Genomic DNA, 17,572 nt, shown 5'->3' with positions numbered 1-17,572 from the left:
TACTCTCATATTTATTTATCATGTATCTTAGGAAAAAGGTGCTCGATTTCTACCAGCGAGCCTGTTTGTCTGGGTACTGCTCTGCTTTTTCCTACAAGCCGATGCACTATTCACTGTCCCCTCAACTACATGGAAAGTGCATAGAGATGCACCATGTTCCTGGTCACAGCGCCATTCCAGTATCATGTGATCTAGGTGGAACTGTGCCATTGAAACCTTCTGGACGTCATGACAGCTGGAGTTCTGATGGTGAGCAAGCAACTAGTATTGAACATACTGCATAGCATACTATACCATGTTATCTTTTTCTCCTTTTTAACCACTTCAATACAGGACACTTTTACCCCCTTCCTGCCCAGGCCAATTTTCACCTTTCAGCGCTGTCACACTTGGAATGACAATTGCACGGTCATGCAACCCATAAGGAAAATACTCAAATAGAGCTTTCTTTTGGTGGTATTTAATCACCACTGGGTTATTTTTTGTTTGCTAAATAAGTGAAAAAAGACTGAAAATTGTGAGTCTGTAGTCTGTAGGAAAGTTATGCAGTCCACAAACTATGGTATGTACAGTGCATCCGGAAAGTATTCACAGCGCTTCACTTTTTCCACTATTTGTTACAGCCTTATTCCAAAATGGAATAAATTCAATATTTTCCTCAAAATTCTACAAACAGTACACCCTAATGACAACGTGAAAGAAGTTTGTTTGAAATCTTTGCAAATTTATTAAAATAAAAATGACAGCCTTTGCTCAATACTTTGTTGGCACCAAATACAGCCTCAAGACTTTTTGAGTATGATGCTACAAGCTTAGCACACGTATTTTTTGGCAATTTCTCTCATTCTTCTTTGCAGGACCTCTCAAGATCCATCAGGTTGGATGGGGAGCGTCAGTGCACAGCCATTTTCAGATCTCTCCAGAGATGTTCAATCGGGTTCAAGTCTGGGATCTGGCTGGGCCACTCAAGGACATTCAAAGAGTTGTCCCGTAGCCACTCCTTTGTTGTTTTGGCTGTGTGCTTAGGGTTGTTGTCCTGTTGGAAGATGAACCTTCGCCCCAGTCAGAAGAGCGCTCTGGAGCAGGTTTTCATCAAGGATGTCTCTGTACACTCCTGCATTCATCTTTCCCTCGATCCGGACTAGTCTCCCAGTTCCTGCTGCTGAAAAACATCCTCACAGCATGATGCTGCCACCACTATTCTTCACTGTAGGGATGGTATTGGCCAGGTGATGAGCGGTGCCTAGTTTCCTCCAGACATGAGGCTTGCCATTCAGGCCAAAGAGTTCAATCTTTGTTTCATCAGACCAAAGAATTTTGTTTCTCATGGTCTGAGAGTCCTTCGGGTACCTTTTGGCAAACTCTAGGAGGACTGTCATGTGCCTTTTATGGAGGAGTGGCTTCCATCTGACCGCTGTACCATACAGGCCTGATTGATGGAGTGCTGCAGAGATGGTTGTTCTTCTGGAAGGTACTCCTCTCTCCACAGAGAAACACCGGAGCTCTGTCAGAGTGACCATCGGGTTCTTCGTCACCTCCCTGACTAAGGTCCTTCTCCCCCAATCGCTCAGCTTGGCCGAGTGGCCCACTCTAGAAAGAGTCCTGGTTACTTTTTTTTTTTAACAAACAAAGGTGTTTAATTGTTGTCACGTAGGTAAATTTACAGTATATCCATTGGTACAGTACAGAACATTGCATGAAAGTGCACATAGCTGCGAATACTACTGCATGCAGTGAGAGTACAAAATCATGAAAGCATAAGACATGCTTTCATGATTCATGACAGGGGGATCTGTCACGCAAGAAGCGTGACAGATCCCCCTCCCCGGAGCCTCCTAGTCTGGAGCATGAATGGGTTGAGGATGGGGAAGAGCTTGAAGTTCAGGATTCTGTGACGGGCCTGGCAGATGAGTGTGCTTCCGAGCAAACTGGACAAGAAGACTTCCAGTTGGTGTCTGCCTCTCAATCACAGAGGCTTTTGATCCTGACTCTTACCGAAATGGTTCGTTCTGCCTTTAAGTTTGCCTCTTGCAGAGGTTACTGAGCCTCCCTGGTCCTCTTTGGGATCCGTGAGGCCTCTTCAGGCCACACAGGCTTTCCCCTTACACCCTTTGTTGGAACAGGCGGTGTATTCTGATTAGGAACAGCCTGACAGGATTTTTGTTCTTCCTAAGAGGTTTTTCCTTTTATATCCCATGGATGAAAAGTTTAAGAAGTAGAGCATGCCAGCCGTAGATGCAGGAGTCTCTTCCTTAAACAAGAACTTGACTTGTCCGGTAGATAACGCACAGGGCTTGAAAGACCCTGTTTACAAGAAATTGGAGTCATTATTATTATTATTCCTTTTCTTTGGCCAGTTCAGCTATTCAGCCAGCTGTTGCAGAAATTGGTATCTGCCTGTCCGTAAAGGATCAGAGGTCCTGACAGGCCTAACAAAGAGGATGCTCTGCCTGAAAATAAGGCAGCTATTCTTCGAGCGCTGTGTTTTGCTGTTGACACCTTAAAGGATTCATTACAGCAGGTTTCTTGTTTGGCTCTTTTGTCTGTAAATATGCGCAGACTTTTGTGGCTTAAGAACTGGTCAGCAGAGCTTCCTTGTAAGAATTATTGCAGGTTTCCCCTTTCACAGGGAACGTTTATTTGGTGATCATTTGGACAAATATCCAAAAAGTTTTCTGGAGGGAAGAGTTCTCTACTTCCTGTGAAGAAAAGCAACAGGCGTCCCTCATTTAAAACCTCAGGGACTGCTTTCTCAAATGTCTGAACGCCCAGGCAGTTCCGCCGCCAACAGGGCGCTAGGGCCAGGGGCAAGCCACAAGGCAAGTGCCAGAAAAAGCCCTGGGTTCAAAATTATTCTAAACCCAGCACCAAGCCCTCCTTTTGAGGGGACACCTCCACTCCATCGGGTGGGGAGGAAGGCTGCTGCACTTTGCGGACATTTAGAGAACAATAGTTCAGGACGAGTGGGTCACCTCAACTATATCCCGCGGTTACAAGCTGGAGTTGCAGGGGGTTCCCCCTCAGAGGTTTTAAAATCCAACCTTGCCTTGGATCCTCCAAAAAGAAACTTATTGCTTCAGGCACTACATCATTTAGTGCATCAAGGAGTGATTGTAGAGGTTCCTGTACCCGTAAGAGGCGCAGGGTTTTACTAGAACCTATTTACGATTCAAAAACCAAACAGGGACACAAGTCCCATTTTGGACCTAAGATCCCTGAACCAGTTTCTACTGATCCAGTCCTTTCGGACGGAGTCTGTCCGCTCAGTTGTAGCCTCATGTCAGGTCACCCGAGTCCAGGTGACAGATGCACCCCGTTGGGGTCAGGAGTGCACCGCTAAGATAGTGGACCCTAAGGCTGACTGCTGCAGATGGAACTCTGGGTGGTTCAGGAAGGCAGGTTCCCTGGAGCACCAACACGGATCGCACAGGGAGTTAGAGCATAGATTCCCCAGGGCGCGGAGTCAAAGAGCCAGCAGGTGTTCAACAGAGCCTCTAGGGGTGAAGATGGACTGGGCTGCAACTGGCTCCAGGTCACGGCCACCAGGGTCTCCCAGCTCACGCTCACGGTAGGCTACAGGAGTATGGAGAGGAAACAGCAGCCCAGGACAGCAAGGGATAGTAAGGAGGTAGCCAAATATCGGGGCGACTAGCAGACAAGGATAACAGAGAACATGCCAAAGGTCAGGGTCACAGGCAAACGAGGATAGTCGAGAACACACCAAAGGTCAGGGTCACAAGCAGACAGGGATAATCTGGAACACACCAAGATCGGTAACAGAGACAAATGTAGAGCACACGGCAAGCAGGAAACAGGAAGCCAGAAGCCAAACACACAATATTGCACGGCAAGGCAGGCTTGAAGAATACGGTGTTAAATAGTGGTTCCTTTTGAGGGTAGGGTGGAGCCACACTGAGGGAAGATTACTTAAGCATGCAGGTGTGAGAGTACAAGCCTCAAAGCTGATACACAGACCAGGTAAGAGACAGATAGGTCATGAAAGTATTACTGCAAGGTCATGACACCTCACTCCAGATGGGAGACTTTCTAGCCTCCGTCGATATAACGGATGTGTATTTACAGGTACCTATCTTTCAGCCTCATCAGGGGTTCCTTGGTTGATTTGCAGTAGAGGAACGTCATTTTCAGCTTGTGGCTCTACCCTTCCGACTTGCTACAGCTCCCTGGGTGTTCACAAAGGTCCTAGCACCAGTACTGGGTCTTTTCCAGGGATCCTGGTGCTCGGGTATCTGGACGACCTCCTGCTCAGAGATCACTCACTACAGGCTCTAGAACAGAGCATAACATGCACAGTGCGGTATTTGGAAAGCTTAGGCTGGATCAAAAATACTGAAAAGTCAACCTTAAGACCAGTTCAAAGTCTAAAGTATTTAGGTCTGATCCTAGATACGGTCCAAGCAAGAGTATTCAGGGCACAGATTCTTGCGGGTGGCAAGAAGGATCAGGTGCGTCAGAAAAGGAGCACCAGACAACCCTCCATTTGGCTCTGTACAAGTCTTCTAGGGAGGATGGTATTCACCTTCGAGGTGGTGCCCTATGCCCAGTTCCATTCCAGGCCTCTACAACAAGACATCTTGTTGGCTTGGAAGAGGAGAGGACAAGCCCTGGATTATCCAATGTTCTTATCTCCTCCTCACAGCTCAGGGGAAATGGTCAAGGACAGAACAGATCTTGCCCATCAATGTCCTGGAATTACGGACAGTATGTCTAGCCCTACGGTCCTGGACGGCGGAGCTTCAGGACTGCCCTATCGGGGTTCAGTCCGACAATGCCACTGCAGTGGCCTATATAAACCACCAAGGTGGTACCAGGAGTCATTCAGCTCTGAAGGAAGTGAACCAAATACTAGCCTGGACAGAGGGACATGTGCCAATTCTATCGGCAGTCCATATCCCGGGAGCGGAGAACTGGAAGGCAGATTATCTCAGCCGCCAGCAGATCTGCCCGGGGGAATGGTCCCTACACCCAGGGGTGTTCCAGGAAATTTGCCAATGTTGGGGATGGCCAGGGGTCAGCCTATTGGCATCCATGTTCAACAACAAGCTACAGCTGTTTGTGTTTCGAACAAGAGATCCTCTGGCAATCGGAGCAGATGCTCTGGTAGTTCCATGGAGCCAGTACTTCCTGGTTTTTGCTTTCCCTCCGATCCCTCTCCTTCTACTTTTGTTGTGCAGGATTCAGAGAGAGGAAGTTCCAATCATTCTGGTGGCACCAGCCTGGCCCAGAAGGCCCTGGTTCCCGGAGATTGTGAGACTGACAATAGATGGGCCATAGACGCTTCCATGTCATCCCAATCTACTGTCTCAAGGTCCTATTTTCCACCCCAATTTACAGTCTCTAAATTTGATGGCATGGCTATTGAAGCCAGGGTGTTAAAGAACCGTGGCATCTCGGGACCAGTGGTGTCTACCCTAGTAAATGCTAGAAAAGCTGTCACTAGGAAGATCTATCATAAGGTCTCGAAGACTTATATTGCTTGGTGTGAAGCCAAAAAATGGCATCCTCAGAAATACTTGATTGGGGGAATTCTCTTTTCTACAGTCAGTTGTGGAAATCAAATTGGCTTTGAGTAAAATTAGAGGTCAAGTTTCGGCCCTATCAGTATTCTTCCAAAGGCCTTTAGCCTCCCATTCACTGATCCAAACCTTTATGCATGGGGCAACTCGCTTGCTTCCCCCCATTAGGTCACCTATGTGTCCTTGGGACTTGAACTTGGTGCTGTCTGTGTTGCAGAAACAACCATTTGAACCTATCAAGGAAATTCCATTAGACTTGCTGTCATGCAAGCTAGCCTTCCTGATGGCCATCACCTCGGCTAGAAGGGTGTCGGAGTTGGCGGCCCTTTCGTGCAGGGAACCATACTTGATTCTTCACCATGACATGGTCGTGTTATGACCTGTTCCATCCTTTTTGCTAAAAGTGATGTCGGCCTTTCTTTTAAATCAGGACAATATTTTGCCTTCTTTTTTCTCTCAGCCTTGTTCGGCAGAAGAGAGACGACTGCATTCTTTGGACGTTGTCCGGGCAGTCGAGGTTTATTTGTCTAGATCTGCGGAGATCCGAGGATCAGACTCCTTTTTTGTTTTACCCAAAGGACCCAAGAAGGGGCAGGCAACTACCAAAGCTTCCATTGCCAATTGGGTCAGTCAATTGGTTATTTAGGCCTATGGTCTGAAACGTAAAGCTCGTCCCTTTAGGGTGAGAGCTCATTCTACCAGGGGTTTAGGAACCTCCTGGGTTTTTCGCCATCAGGTATCTGTGGCTCAGATTTGTAAGGCTGCCACCTGGTCTTCAGTGCATACGTTCACAAAATTTTGTCAAATGGGTGTTCGAGCAGCCGAGGATTCGGCTTTCGGCCGCAGTGTACTGCGGGCTGCCGTATAAGGTCTGATGGCTATTGTTTGGCAGGGTGTCTCCCTCCCCTCAAGGCTATTGCTCTGGGACATCCCAGCAGGTAATGAATATTAGCCTAACTCTGTGTCCCATGATGTATGAAAAAGAAAATAGGATTTTTTTCGTCATACTTACCTGTAAAGTCCTTTTTCTTTGAGTACATCATGGGACACAGAGGTCCCTCCCCTCTTTTTGAGGATTCAGTGCTTGCTACAAAACTGAAGTACTTCTTGTATGGGAGGGTTATATAGGGGATCACTTCCTAAAGACCTTTGGTCTACCAGTGTCCATTCACCTAATGATGGAGTATAACCCAGAAGGTAATAGCCTAACTCTGTGTCCCATGATGTATTCAAAGAAAAGGATTTTACAGGTAAGTATGTCGAAAAAATCCTATTTTCACATTGTCATTATGAGGTATTGTTTGTAGAATTTTGTGGAAAATAATAAATTGAATCCATTTTGGAATAAGACTGTAACATAAAAAAATGTATTACATTTTTTTTTCTTTTTTTTAATGATTTTTCTCAGACGTTCCTGATGTCCATGCTGATTCTGCATTGGTGATTTCAGAAAGCATTGAATCTAGTGGTTCAGCATTATAGTCAAGGGGCTTACATGTTCTGAATGAAATATAACAATGGCAGCTTCCATATTACTAGGAGAAAAGGTTCGCTTAAAGATAGACCAAGGCCTATGGCAGTTTATGTTTACAAGTTTAAATCAGTATTTTTTGCTAGAAAATTACTTATATATTACCCCAAGAAGTATATATATATATATTTTTTTTTTTTAGCAGAGACACTAGGGCAGGCGTCTCAAACTGGCGGCCCTCTAGCTGTTGCGAAACTACAAGTCCCAAGAGGCATTGCAAGGCTGACAGTTACAAGTAGACTCCCACAGACAGAGGCATGATGGGACTTGTAGTTTCGCAACAGCTGGAGGGGCACCAGTTTGAGACCCCTACCCTAGGGAATAAAATGGCGATTGTTGCAATTTTTTATGTCACACGATATTTGTGTAGCGGTTTTTAATTTTTTTAGGAAAAAATACACTTAAAATAAAAACAAAACACAATATATACCCCTTTTTTTTAAAAAAAAATATGAAAGTTGATGTTTCACCGAGTAAATAGATATCTAACATGTCATGCTTTACAATTGTGCACGCTTGTGGAATGGCAACAAACTATGGTACTTAAAAATCCTCTTTGTGTCCTCCTGTATTATTTTCTGTCTACTTCAACTCAGAAGGCATTGGAGAGTTCACAGAGGATTTCACCCAGGCACTCAGTGGACAGATCTTCATGGGGATGGTCTCCTCACAGTACCAGGCTCGTCTGGATATTGTGCGTCTTATTGATGGTTTAGTGAATGCATGTATCCGATTTGTGTACTTTTCCATGGAAGATGAGCTTAGAAGTAAGGTAAGAAAGGAAGTCTTGTATTTTTCCTTTTTAACTTTGCATAGGGGTTTTACAGAATCCCCAAGAAAAAGGGCTATAGGTACATTTTGCAGTTTGTTTCGTTCCGAATTCGTTTTTCAGCGAAATTCAACAAATTTGTTAATGCGGAAATATTCGAATCAAAGAAAACGAAAATCTGAAAATTCAAAAATCCGAAATAATAACTAATAATAATAATTATTACTAACTATTAAATTATAGGTTTTGGAATTTCCTTTCAAAATTGGATGTTAGTGAACGTAAAGAATACGAATTTATCTGAAGTTACGAATTATTCGAAATAACGAATGTTGCATCTAAACAAATAGAACGTAACCAATTATTAATAAAAACTTTTTAATAATATTATTCATTATTATTCATTTGCTACGTTCATAAACAGCCAAATTTGAAAGTAAATTCCAATACCTATAATTTAATAGTTAATATTAGTTATTATTTTGGATTTTCGAATTTACGAATTTCCTAATTTACGAATACCGCATCTAAACGATTGGAACATGACGAAATCAAATTTCTCTGAAGTTACGAATTTATTCTAAATAACGAATTTCGATCATAACGAATGACCCGAAAAAAACCAAAAATAAAACAAATGAAACAAAAACAAACACGTTTTTCGGCAGTGCGCATGTCTTTAAAAAAAAAAAAGGGGGGGGGGTCTGTCATCACCATTTTGACCTACATTTAAATATAAGGGGTTTCCCTCTAGTAAGTGAAATGTAAGTGAAAAAAGGCACTAATTACATATTTTCACCTTCAAAAGATAACCAGCTGTAGCAAGCAATGCCAAACATTCAGAATAAGTAATCCTAATGGTGGTACTTAAAACCGTTCTTTTTCTTTTTTACTACTCTTTATTTCTTTGTATATGTGGACCTAGAGATATAGCTCTTGTTGATTATCCTTAGCAACCCTGCTACATTGATAAACCATTCAAGAGTGCTAGAACTATGAATTTGTAACATATACTGTATGATAATAAAGCAGAGAAGATATTAGAAAAACTGCCCTTTGCAATGAGCCAATTGAAAAGCTGTAAAAGTCACTTGTGTGGACTTGTGTTGGGCTACTTTCACACTGAGGAGCTTTACAGGCGCTATAGCGCTAAAAATAGCGACTGTAAAGCGCCTCTCCTGTCACTCCAGTGTGAAAGCCCGAGTGCTTTCACACTGGAGCAGTTCGCTGGCAGGACGCTAAAAAAAAGTCCTGCAAGTAGTATCTTGGGAAGGGGTGGGAAGTGGGGTCCCCCAGGGTTCTGTGCTGGGACCAATCCTGTTTAATTTGTTCATAAACGACCTGGAGGATGGGGTAAACAGTTCTATCTCTGTATTTGCGGATGACACTAAACTAAGCAGGGCAATAACTTCTCCACAGGATGTGGAAACCTTGGGAAAAGATCTGAACAAATTAATAGGGTGGGCAACTACATGGCAAACGAGGTTTAATGTAGAAAAATGTAAAATAATGCATTTGGGTGGCAAAAATATGAATGCAATCTACTCATTAGGGGGTGAACCTCTGGGGGGATCTAGGATGGAAAAGGACCTGGGGGTCCTAGTAGATGATAGGCTCAGCAATGGCATGCAATGCCAAGCTGCTGCTAACAAAGAAAACAGAATATTGGCATGCATTAAAAAGGGGATTAACTCCAGAGATAAAGCGATAATTCTCCCACTCTACAAGACTTTGGTCTGGCTTCACCTGGAGTGTGCTGTCCAGTTCTGGACACCAGTCCTCAGGAAGGATGTACTGGAAATGGAGCGAGTACAAAGAAGGGCAACAAAGCTAATAAAAGGTCTGGATATTCGTTATGAAGAAAGGTTGCAAGCACTGAACTTATTCTCTCTGGAGAAGAGACGATTGAGAGGGGATATGATTTCAATTTACAAATACCATACTGGTGACCCCACAATAGGGATAAAACTTTTTTTGGAAGGGAGTTTAATAAGACACGTGGCCACTCACTAAAATTAGAAGAAAAGAGGTTTAACCTTAAACTGCGTAGAGGGTTCTTTACTGTAAGAGCGGCAAGGATGTGGAATTCCCTTCCACAGGCGGTAGTTTCAGCGGGGGCATCAATAGTTTCAAAAAACTATTAGATAAGCACCTGAATTACCGCAACATACAGAGATATACAATGTAATACTTACATATTATCACACGCATAGGTTGGACTTGTGTCTTTTTTCAACCTCACCTACTATGTAACTGTTACTATGTTGTCCAGGTAGATCTCAACCTTTGACAGGTTGCCTGCCCCTGTTCTAGAGTTTATAGCTATCAGTTTCAAGGAAGTTCAAGTGGGTATTGGATACATTTAAATATTAACTAGAAACCTCCTTTCTGTTTAGTTTTGTTCCTACTGTCTACTCAGGTGTTTTCAGAGAAGATGGGCCTAGAAACTGGATGGAACTGTCACATCTCTCTAACTCCAAACGGTGATGGACCAGGATCTGTGGTACCACCATCCAGCCCCAGTAATGCTGGATCTCTGCGAGATGACCTACATCAAGGTGAGCAAAAATGGCAGAACACTTGTAGCATGGTTCTTCCAGATCCATCTTCATTCCTGTTATCCCACTTTTGTTTTTAGGCAGTATTGAATAGTTGTCCACACAAATAACTGGTCTTTTCGTGACACTTCTAGGTTCTCGAGAAGATGCAGAGGGCTTATTATTGATGGATGATGAGGGTCATTCAGATATGATTAGTTTTCAGCCTACGGATAGTGATGTTCCTAGTTTTCTAGAGGATTCAAATCGTGTAAGAAAACTTTTTTTTTTTTTTTATCTTGACTAAGCTACAATGTGAATAGCTGTTACGATTTAGTGGTGCTTTTTAACCAGTTTTTATTACTTATCCATAGGCAAAACTTCCTCGTGGTATCCATCAAGTAAGACCTCATCTGCAGAACATTGATAATGTTCCCTTGTTGGTACCGCTGTTTACAGACTGTACACCAGAAAGTGGGTAAAGCAAAAAATCTGTAATAGATGGACTTGGTTTGTTGAAATATTCCTTTGGTAATATTCCTTTGTTCCCCAGCTATGTGCGATATGATCCAGATCATGCAGGAGTATGGGGAGGTGACCTGCTGTATGGGAAGTTCTGCAAACGTCAGAAACAGTGGCTTATTCTTACAGAGTGATATCAGGTCAGCAGCATTCCTTACTGTAGTTACTCCCTATCTTTGTCTGTTTTTCAATATGGCTTGTCATATTAATGGATCAAAACCACTAATGATTGAATATCATTTGGAAGACTTACCAGCATCAAGATACCACCATCAAAATAAGATGTTAAGATTTGGTATGCAGTGACCCTTTATTGACACAACATAAAAAAAAAAAAAAAAAAAAAAGGTAGCGAGGTATTGCATGCTAATCTGAAGGCTTATAACAATTGTCTAACTCAGGCCTTCAATTTTCTATTCGCGTTTTGCGAGTGGAAAATAAGGGCTGGCAAGGAGCTGGGGCGGCGAGCATCGAGCATCGCCGGCAGGCGGGATTGATCGGGAGCTGTTCTCCCGGCAATTGGCCCAGGGGAAAAGAGCATGGAGGAAGAGGAAAGCCGCGGGATCACAGAGCGTCGATAGCCCGCTGTAACAGCTTACATTACAATTGCCTCCGCTCTGCTCGCTGTCGCACACAGCCCCGCCCTCCTGACACACGCCTGTGATACAACGCAGGTCCAATGCTGGGATGCGTTCTGTCTACAACAGGCGCAGGTCAAGAGGGCGGGGCTGTGTGTGACAGGTAGTAGAGCGGAGGCAATTGTAATGTAAGCTGTTACAATGGTGGGCAATGAGGCTGCATTGATGGGCACTGGTGAGGCTGTGCTGAGGGGCACTGATAAAGTTGTTAATATTTATTTTTGTAACTTAATTCTGCATAAAATAGTGTCAGTTCATGAGATAATTTATGAGGGCATGTTTAGGGGCGGAATTAGGGGCATGGTAGGGGTTGGGTGGGGCAACTGGTGGCGAGTAACCCTTGAGGCCTGGCTAGTAGCTCAGGACTTGAAATCTTGAGCCCTGGTCTAACTAGTAAAAATTGTGCATTGGTTGCATTGGGTTACCATACATAATTTTTCTTTTCAGAAGCCAGTGTGAATGTTTTTTGTGCAGATGTAAGTACATCAGGGAAAAAAACACTTAATGGCACTAGGGCTCCACTTTTGAAGTTCCGCTCTTGTTAGGGATATCGAGTATTATTTGAATGGGCTTGTGATTCAGTTTGTGTATCTTTTAAATTACCATAGTACAAGATACCATCCTGCATACAAAAGATATGCTGGCTTTTTCATTTGAGACTGAAATGTGCTTATTTAGCATGGGTATAGGACTACAAAGTTTCTCAAGCTTTGGGGCAGTGGGGTTGAACTGTTTCCTCTGGATTTACCCAAAACTGCCATTTTGTGTTTTGATGTGCAGTGTTAAATTACCCTGTAGCTTCTCTTAACGGCTCACTTATGAAATTTCCACACAATATTGTGCAATTGGATTCTCCACTTTATGAAAAGTGCTTGAGAGCAGCCTGGTGCCATGATGACTTTGCAATACCTGCAGCAGCTAGATGGCACAAGGAATTCTGCTGCAGTGGTCACGCCACTGTAATCCCCAGCAAAAAACTTAATATGGATTAGCTTGCCAGCAATTACCCACATCTGAAATGGCAGTCTTGGGTGCGGTCCGTTTTTGGACTCTAATTTTCATTGACATGGGACATTTTTATTGCCGATTTCTCGATTGTATTCTCTTGAAACGTTGCCATGCCTTTCTTCTGTTTATTGTTCTGATTCAAACTCAAATTTGTCCTGCACCTCACCTAGCATTTCCCTGGACCCGCTGTTCCCCTCTCGATGTTCATGGGAGACGTTTGGGTACGTGAGTGGCCCTCTGAGGACGAACACTTCAGAGGATCTGTCTCCACTGCATCTCTCTGCAGCACTAACCAGCTTGGCCTGCTCCATGTCCTTCAGAAAGGAGGACAGCATCAGCATCATCCGTCTTATTGAACATGTAAGTAAACGCACAATCGGGGTTTATAGCCTGCATCTCCCAATTTTATTACCTCCCTTGTGAAGAATTTCAAAAGACCTGAGAATATTATTCAGTAAACACTCCTAGAAGAGGAGAGGGCTATGGCAGGAGGGAGGGGGCTGTGCTAGGGAATTGATTCTTCTGGAAGTAAGCAAATTTTCTAGTAAGCTCAGAAGCACATTGGAAAGAAATACATAGCTCTGCGTGTTCTTCCACCAAAAATCAGAAGATGTTCCATAAAACCCAGCTGCCATGAATGCCTGGCATGAAAGGCAGTAAACCATTCCACCCTCTTAAGAATATTGTGAGTACCCTTCTGAGGACACTGTAGCACCACACATGACAGATCTGTGGCAGAAAGTCGTTGGGTCAGGGGATTCTGTGACCCCTTGGTTTGCAAGCTCTCTGTGTTCCTGATACTGTGGCCTGTGGGTAACACTTTTTGACAATGCTTTACTGCATACTGTTTATACAGTGGCCTATGGTGACTTTTTTCACTCATGGCCACCAATCCTCCTGCTATGCAGTGGGATGTGAGTAACCGCTGCTGATGATATCTCACTATGTAGTGTTGTACTGCAGCCTATGGTGACTTATTTTCACACAGTTATTAACCCCTCCTACTCTGCAGTGGGTCTGTAAGTAATCCTTATTGGGAATGCTTCGTTAGATACCGTTGGTATGGCGCCCTATGGTGCTTTGTCACATGCAGCCATTTACTATCCTACTTTGCTGGTGTTTGTGTGTATCCCTTGTTAGTAATGGCTCAGAGATTCTGTTTGTATGGTGGCGTGTGGTGACCTAGTCGCACATGAGCATTAACACCTACAGCTCTGCAGTGGGGCTGTGAGTACACCTAGTTGGTAATGTTTCATTGTCTATTCTTTGTCCAGTGGCCTGTAGTGACCTAGTCGTGCACTAGACAGGGTTTGTGGGTGTACCTTGGGAGTAATGCCTCGCTGTATGCAGTTTGTACAGCAGCCTATAGAGATCTAGGTATCTAGGTATGCACAGCCATTGACTTAACATCTCTCTGTATACTGTTTTACACAACCCTTAACCTTATGGCTGTGTGAATATTTATTCTGGTTGAGTCCCATGTTTATACCATTTGTACAGTGATTTGTCACAAAAGGCTGTTGACCCTGCTGCTTTGCATTTTGTTTAAGAGGGTCCCTGGTGGTTTTCTCTTACTAGCATACTGTTTGCACAATGGCCCATGGTGAACTCTTCATTGATGACATTTATCTCTGCTTGCTTTGTAGTTGGTCTCTGAGTATACCTTGCTTGTATTGCCTTACTTGCACATGGTTGCTGGGCTATGGGTGGCCTAGTCACAATGGCCATTGCCTTTCAGTTGCCTTTCCTGTGCACCCTTTGTGGGCACGGTTTCACTTGCATACTATTTTTGTTTTTCAGCTGAGGGTGCTTCATCCACAGCCTTGGATGATCCAGTATCACTCGATCCTTGGTCTCTCCGGCTCTGCAGCTGGATCATGAGTCTACCTTGTTTGAATTTTATATATTAATCACACACACACTGGCTATTTCTGTTTGTGTTGCATTTTGTCATATGGGCCAACTCTGATTTGTGTAAATCACAATCATTCTGCTTCTCTCTATCCTCTTGAGTCTAATTTGGAGACAGGTCCATCATTAATTCCTCCATATGGGGAACCTTCCAGCCTCTGTGGAACTCGTGTAATGCCTACTGCATGTCCCCATTTTCTTGGCAATTCTGCACTTCCTGCATCTTTGCTGCAGGTTTTCTTCTCTAAATGTGGCTCTTCCTTGAGCATGTCCACTGCTCCTGGTGTCTTCCCCAAAGCATGCTTTTCTCAGGCTCAGTCACAGCTCCATCCAACTATGTAGACCTTGGATCCAAATCTCCAGAACTCAGCACTGGAACCATCCCATCTCTTCAAGTGTCTAAGCCTGAATCTCAGCCCTGTTCAGGTTTTGTTTTCCCCTGGGCAACTTCGAGGCTGTTCATTCCTATGTTCAGAATCTGCTGTCAGGAGCAGATGAGTTTTGGGTCAGGGATCAGACTTGCCCTGGAGCTTGGTGCTGAACAAGTACAGCTTCCCCTCCACTCTTTGCCTTGGTAGGTGCTCCCAACAATCAGCAGCTTCTAGGGCTGGGAAGAAGTTCTGGATACCTTCTTGCTACAAAAGACTTGGCCATTGGAGGAAACTTGTCTCCCAATCAACGTTTCAGAGCTTGGGGTATTTTGGTTATCCCTTCAGTGCTGGACCTCTCATCTGCAAGGATATCTGACATGGATTCCATTGGACTATGCCATGTTGGTGACTTATATCACCCACCGGGTAGTAATCTGTTGTCTTGCAAATTACAGGGAAGCAGATCTGCTTCTGGACTGGGTGGGAATCCGGCTCCAGCCCTTACTGTTATGCTTCTCCCTGGCGTGAAAACTTGGCAGGTGGACTTTTAGTGGTCCATACCTAGACTCCGGGGACTAGTTTTTAAGACTGAGGTTTAGAATCTCAGAATGGAGGATGCTGACTGGGGCACCCCTAGCCCCTGGATTCAGTCACAAACTGCATTGGATTGTCTTCATGACCAGGGATCCCTTTGCTTTTGCAGATTCTCTGGTGAATACATGGGTTATATTTGCTCCAATACCCTTGGGCCTCAGGAACCATCTTTATGAAACCAACTTCCAAGCTGTTCTCTATAGGATGGATCCTGGCTTCTCCAGTCTGATCTGGATCAAAGTTGAGGACCATCAAAGGTCTACTCTCGACCTTGGCAGTTTCTTTTAGAGGCCATGTGCCCCTCGTTCCTTGGTGAGGCCTTTGTACAGGGTGTTGATTGCATTTTTTTTTTTTTTTTTGCATTGATTCTTTGGGGTCTCGACCTAGTTTTCTTTCAGTTATTTGGACCATCCTAGGGATTGGATAGGGATTTTTCCCTGCCTTGCCCTATACTTCTGATTGCCTTCTCACTACCTAACTTCTCTAAGTTCCGAGTTCGCGGTTTTCACTTTTAATGAAGACAAGAAGGGCCCCTTAAGGACATGGTTGTTTGAGGCCATGATCTCTTTTCTGCCTAAGGTGTTTTGTTCTTTAATTGCTTTAGCTAGGACAGTGTTTTAACTTTTCTCTTTTCCATTTCAGTATATCTGAAAGTTTAACTTTCCTTGTTTAGCTGTGGTATGCACTATTTGAGTTAATTTCTCAGCTGCTACACCTTCTAGTTTGTCCCTCTGTATGAGGCCATTTTCAGGTGTAAGGTTGCTTTCTGAATTCTATCGAGACCCTTCCCTAACCAAATAACTTGTAAGCCTATTAGCATTTTGGTTGCTTTGTTGCCCACCCCATAGTTGGACTGCTTTTGAATATCCCATAGTTAAGAATAAGAATCCTGTAGTATATGATTAGGAAAATAATATCTCTTTATCATAAATCACGGGACACATAGCCATAGTATTAACTATATGGGTTATAGCCACCTTCAGGTGATGGACACTGGCATACCCAATACAGGAAGTTCACTCCCTATATAACCCCTCCTCCTACCAGGAGAACCTCAGTTTTTTCGCCAGTGTCTAAGGTTTTGGTCACGAGTGAAGATGTGCTCTGAGGAGCTCCGCTGGAGGGATCCTTGCCGAATTTAAACAGCCTCCACAAGACCGGATCCATCCAAAGTGTTACTGAGGCCAAAGTGGATGGTGCCCAGGCCTTGTATAAGAACGAGGTTTTTGTCTGTAACGCCTCTCGTTGCAGGGCTGGACCCCGGGACCCAGGGCTTTTTGGTCATGCTCACATTATGTAAAGTTTTTCCTAAAGGGTTGCTATACAGGTCCAAGGGAGTGGAACCCTGATAAAAAGGGACCTGGTCCTTGAAGGTTTACCAAACGCAGCCTGCCGTGATGGGTGAAGGTTGGATCTGTCTGTTATCAGCAGAATCCTGCGGCAAGGATAAGGTAAGGGAAGAAGCCTAGGAACTGAAAAAGTCCACCTATGGTTTTTCTTCCTTAGGGAAAAATGTTGTCATGCTTTAAGCCACCACTAAAGGGAGTATATGCACATACCTTAATCTGTTGTCTCCACTTCGTCTCAGTGTCCCCCTCCGGAGGTCCCGGTTTTTGGCTCCAGAGTTTTGGAACGTTTTGAAATTTCAAACTACAGAGGGGGCGGGGCCTAGGCACTGCATGTGCGACTTAACGTCCACGAGGACACGCGGCGCAAGCACAGAGAGGAGACATTACCTATTGCAGTCTCTCCTAGGCTGTGTAGCAAGGAGAAGCAAGCTGGCTACACTTGGGACACAGGAGCAGTGAGGCATGTAAGGGTGCAAAACGGGCATTCCTAATATGGAAAGGACACTTTTACCAGCGCTAGGCTGAACTTGTATTAGCGGCATTATACTGTCAGACTATTGTTCAGCGATTAGTGCATTTAAATAGTGCCTCTGCTTTTTGTGCTTGGGACTGTGTCTGCCAAAAAAAGACACCACAAAGACCTCAAAAAAGGTACCAAAAATTCCACCTCCAGGCGCTGGGAACTCCAGGCGTGCCTCCACACTGTCATCCTTGCCTGAAATACCAGTTGTGGCAAGCCAAGGTTAATCATTGGAACAAATTGGTGGTGCAGCTGCTTCTCATATCTCAGCCCCTGTATACGTGA

The 17,572-nt window shown here is 44.2% G+C and overlaps 1 protein-coding gene across 5 annotated transcripts in view; it reads left to right on the top strand.

Annotated features, from left to right (window-relative positions):
* TMEM94 (transmembrane protein 94) overlaps positions 1 to 17,572 on the top strand; it is a 175,348-nt gene that overhangs the window by 113,643 nt on the left and 44,133 nt on the right. For 3 of the 5 annotated variants that reach the window (XM_073608181.1, XM_073608178.1, XM_073608180.1), the window contains 7 exons: positions 32 to 249; positions 7,665 to 7,840; positions 10,257 to 10,395; positions 10,530 to 10,645; positions 10,749 to 10,848; positions 10,928 to 11,036; positions 12,713 to 12,902. In XM_073608181.1, the coding sequence (XP_073464282.1) occupies positions 32 to 249; positions 7,665 to 7,840; positions 10,257 to 10,395; positions 10,530 to 10,645; positions 10,749 to 10,848; positions 10,928 to 11,036; positions 12,713 to 12,902 (1,048 nt within the window). The remainder of the gene's footprint in view (positions 1 to 31; positions 250 to 7,664; positions 7,841 to 10,256; positions 10,396 to 10,529; positions 10,646 to 10,748; positions 10,849 to 10,927; positions 11,037 to 12,712; positions 12,903 to 17,572) is intronic. The other 2 variants (XM_073608179.1, XM_073608183.1) reach the window with 1 other exon arrangement.

Source organism: Aquarana catesbeiana, linkage group LG12, assembly GCF_042186555.1.
Source record: "Aquarana catesbeiana isolate 2022-GZ linkage group LG12, ASM4218655v1, whole genome shotgun sequence".
Lineage (NCBI taxonomy): Eukaryota > Metazoa > Chordata > Amphibia > Anura > Ranidae > Aquarana > Aquarana catesbeiana.
This window is presented reverse-complemented; position numbering and strand designations above follow the sequence as displayed.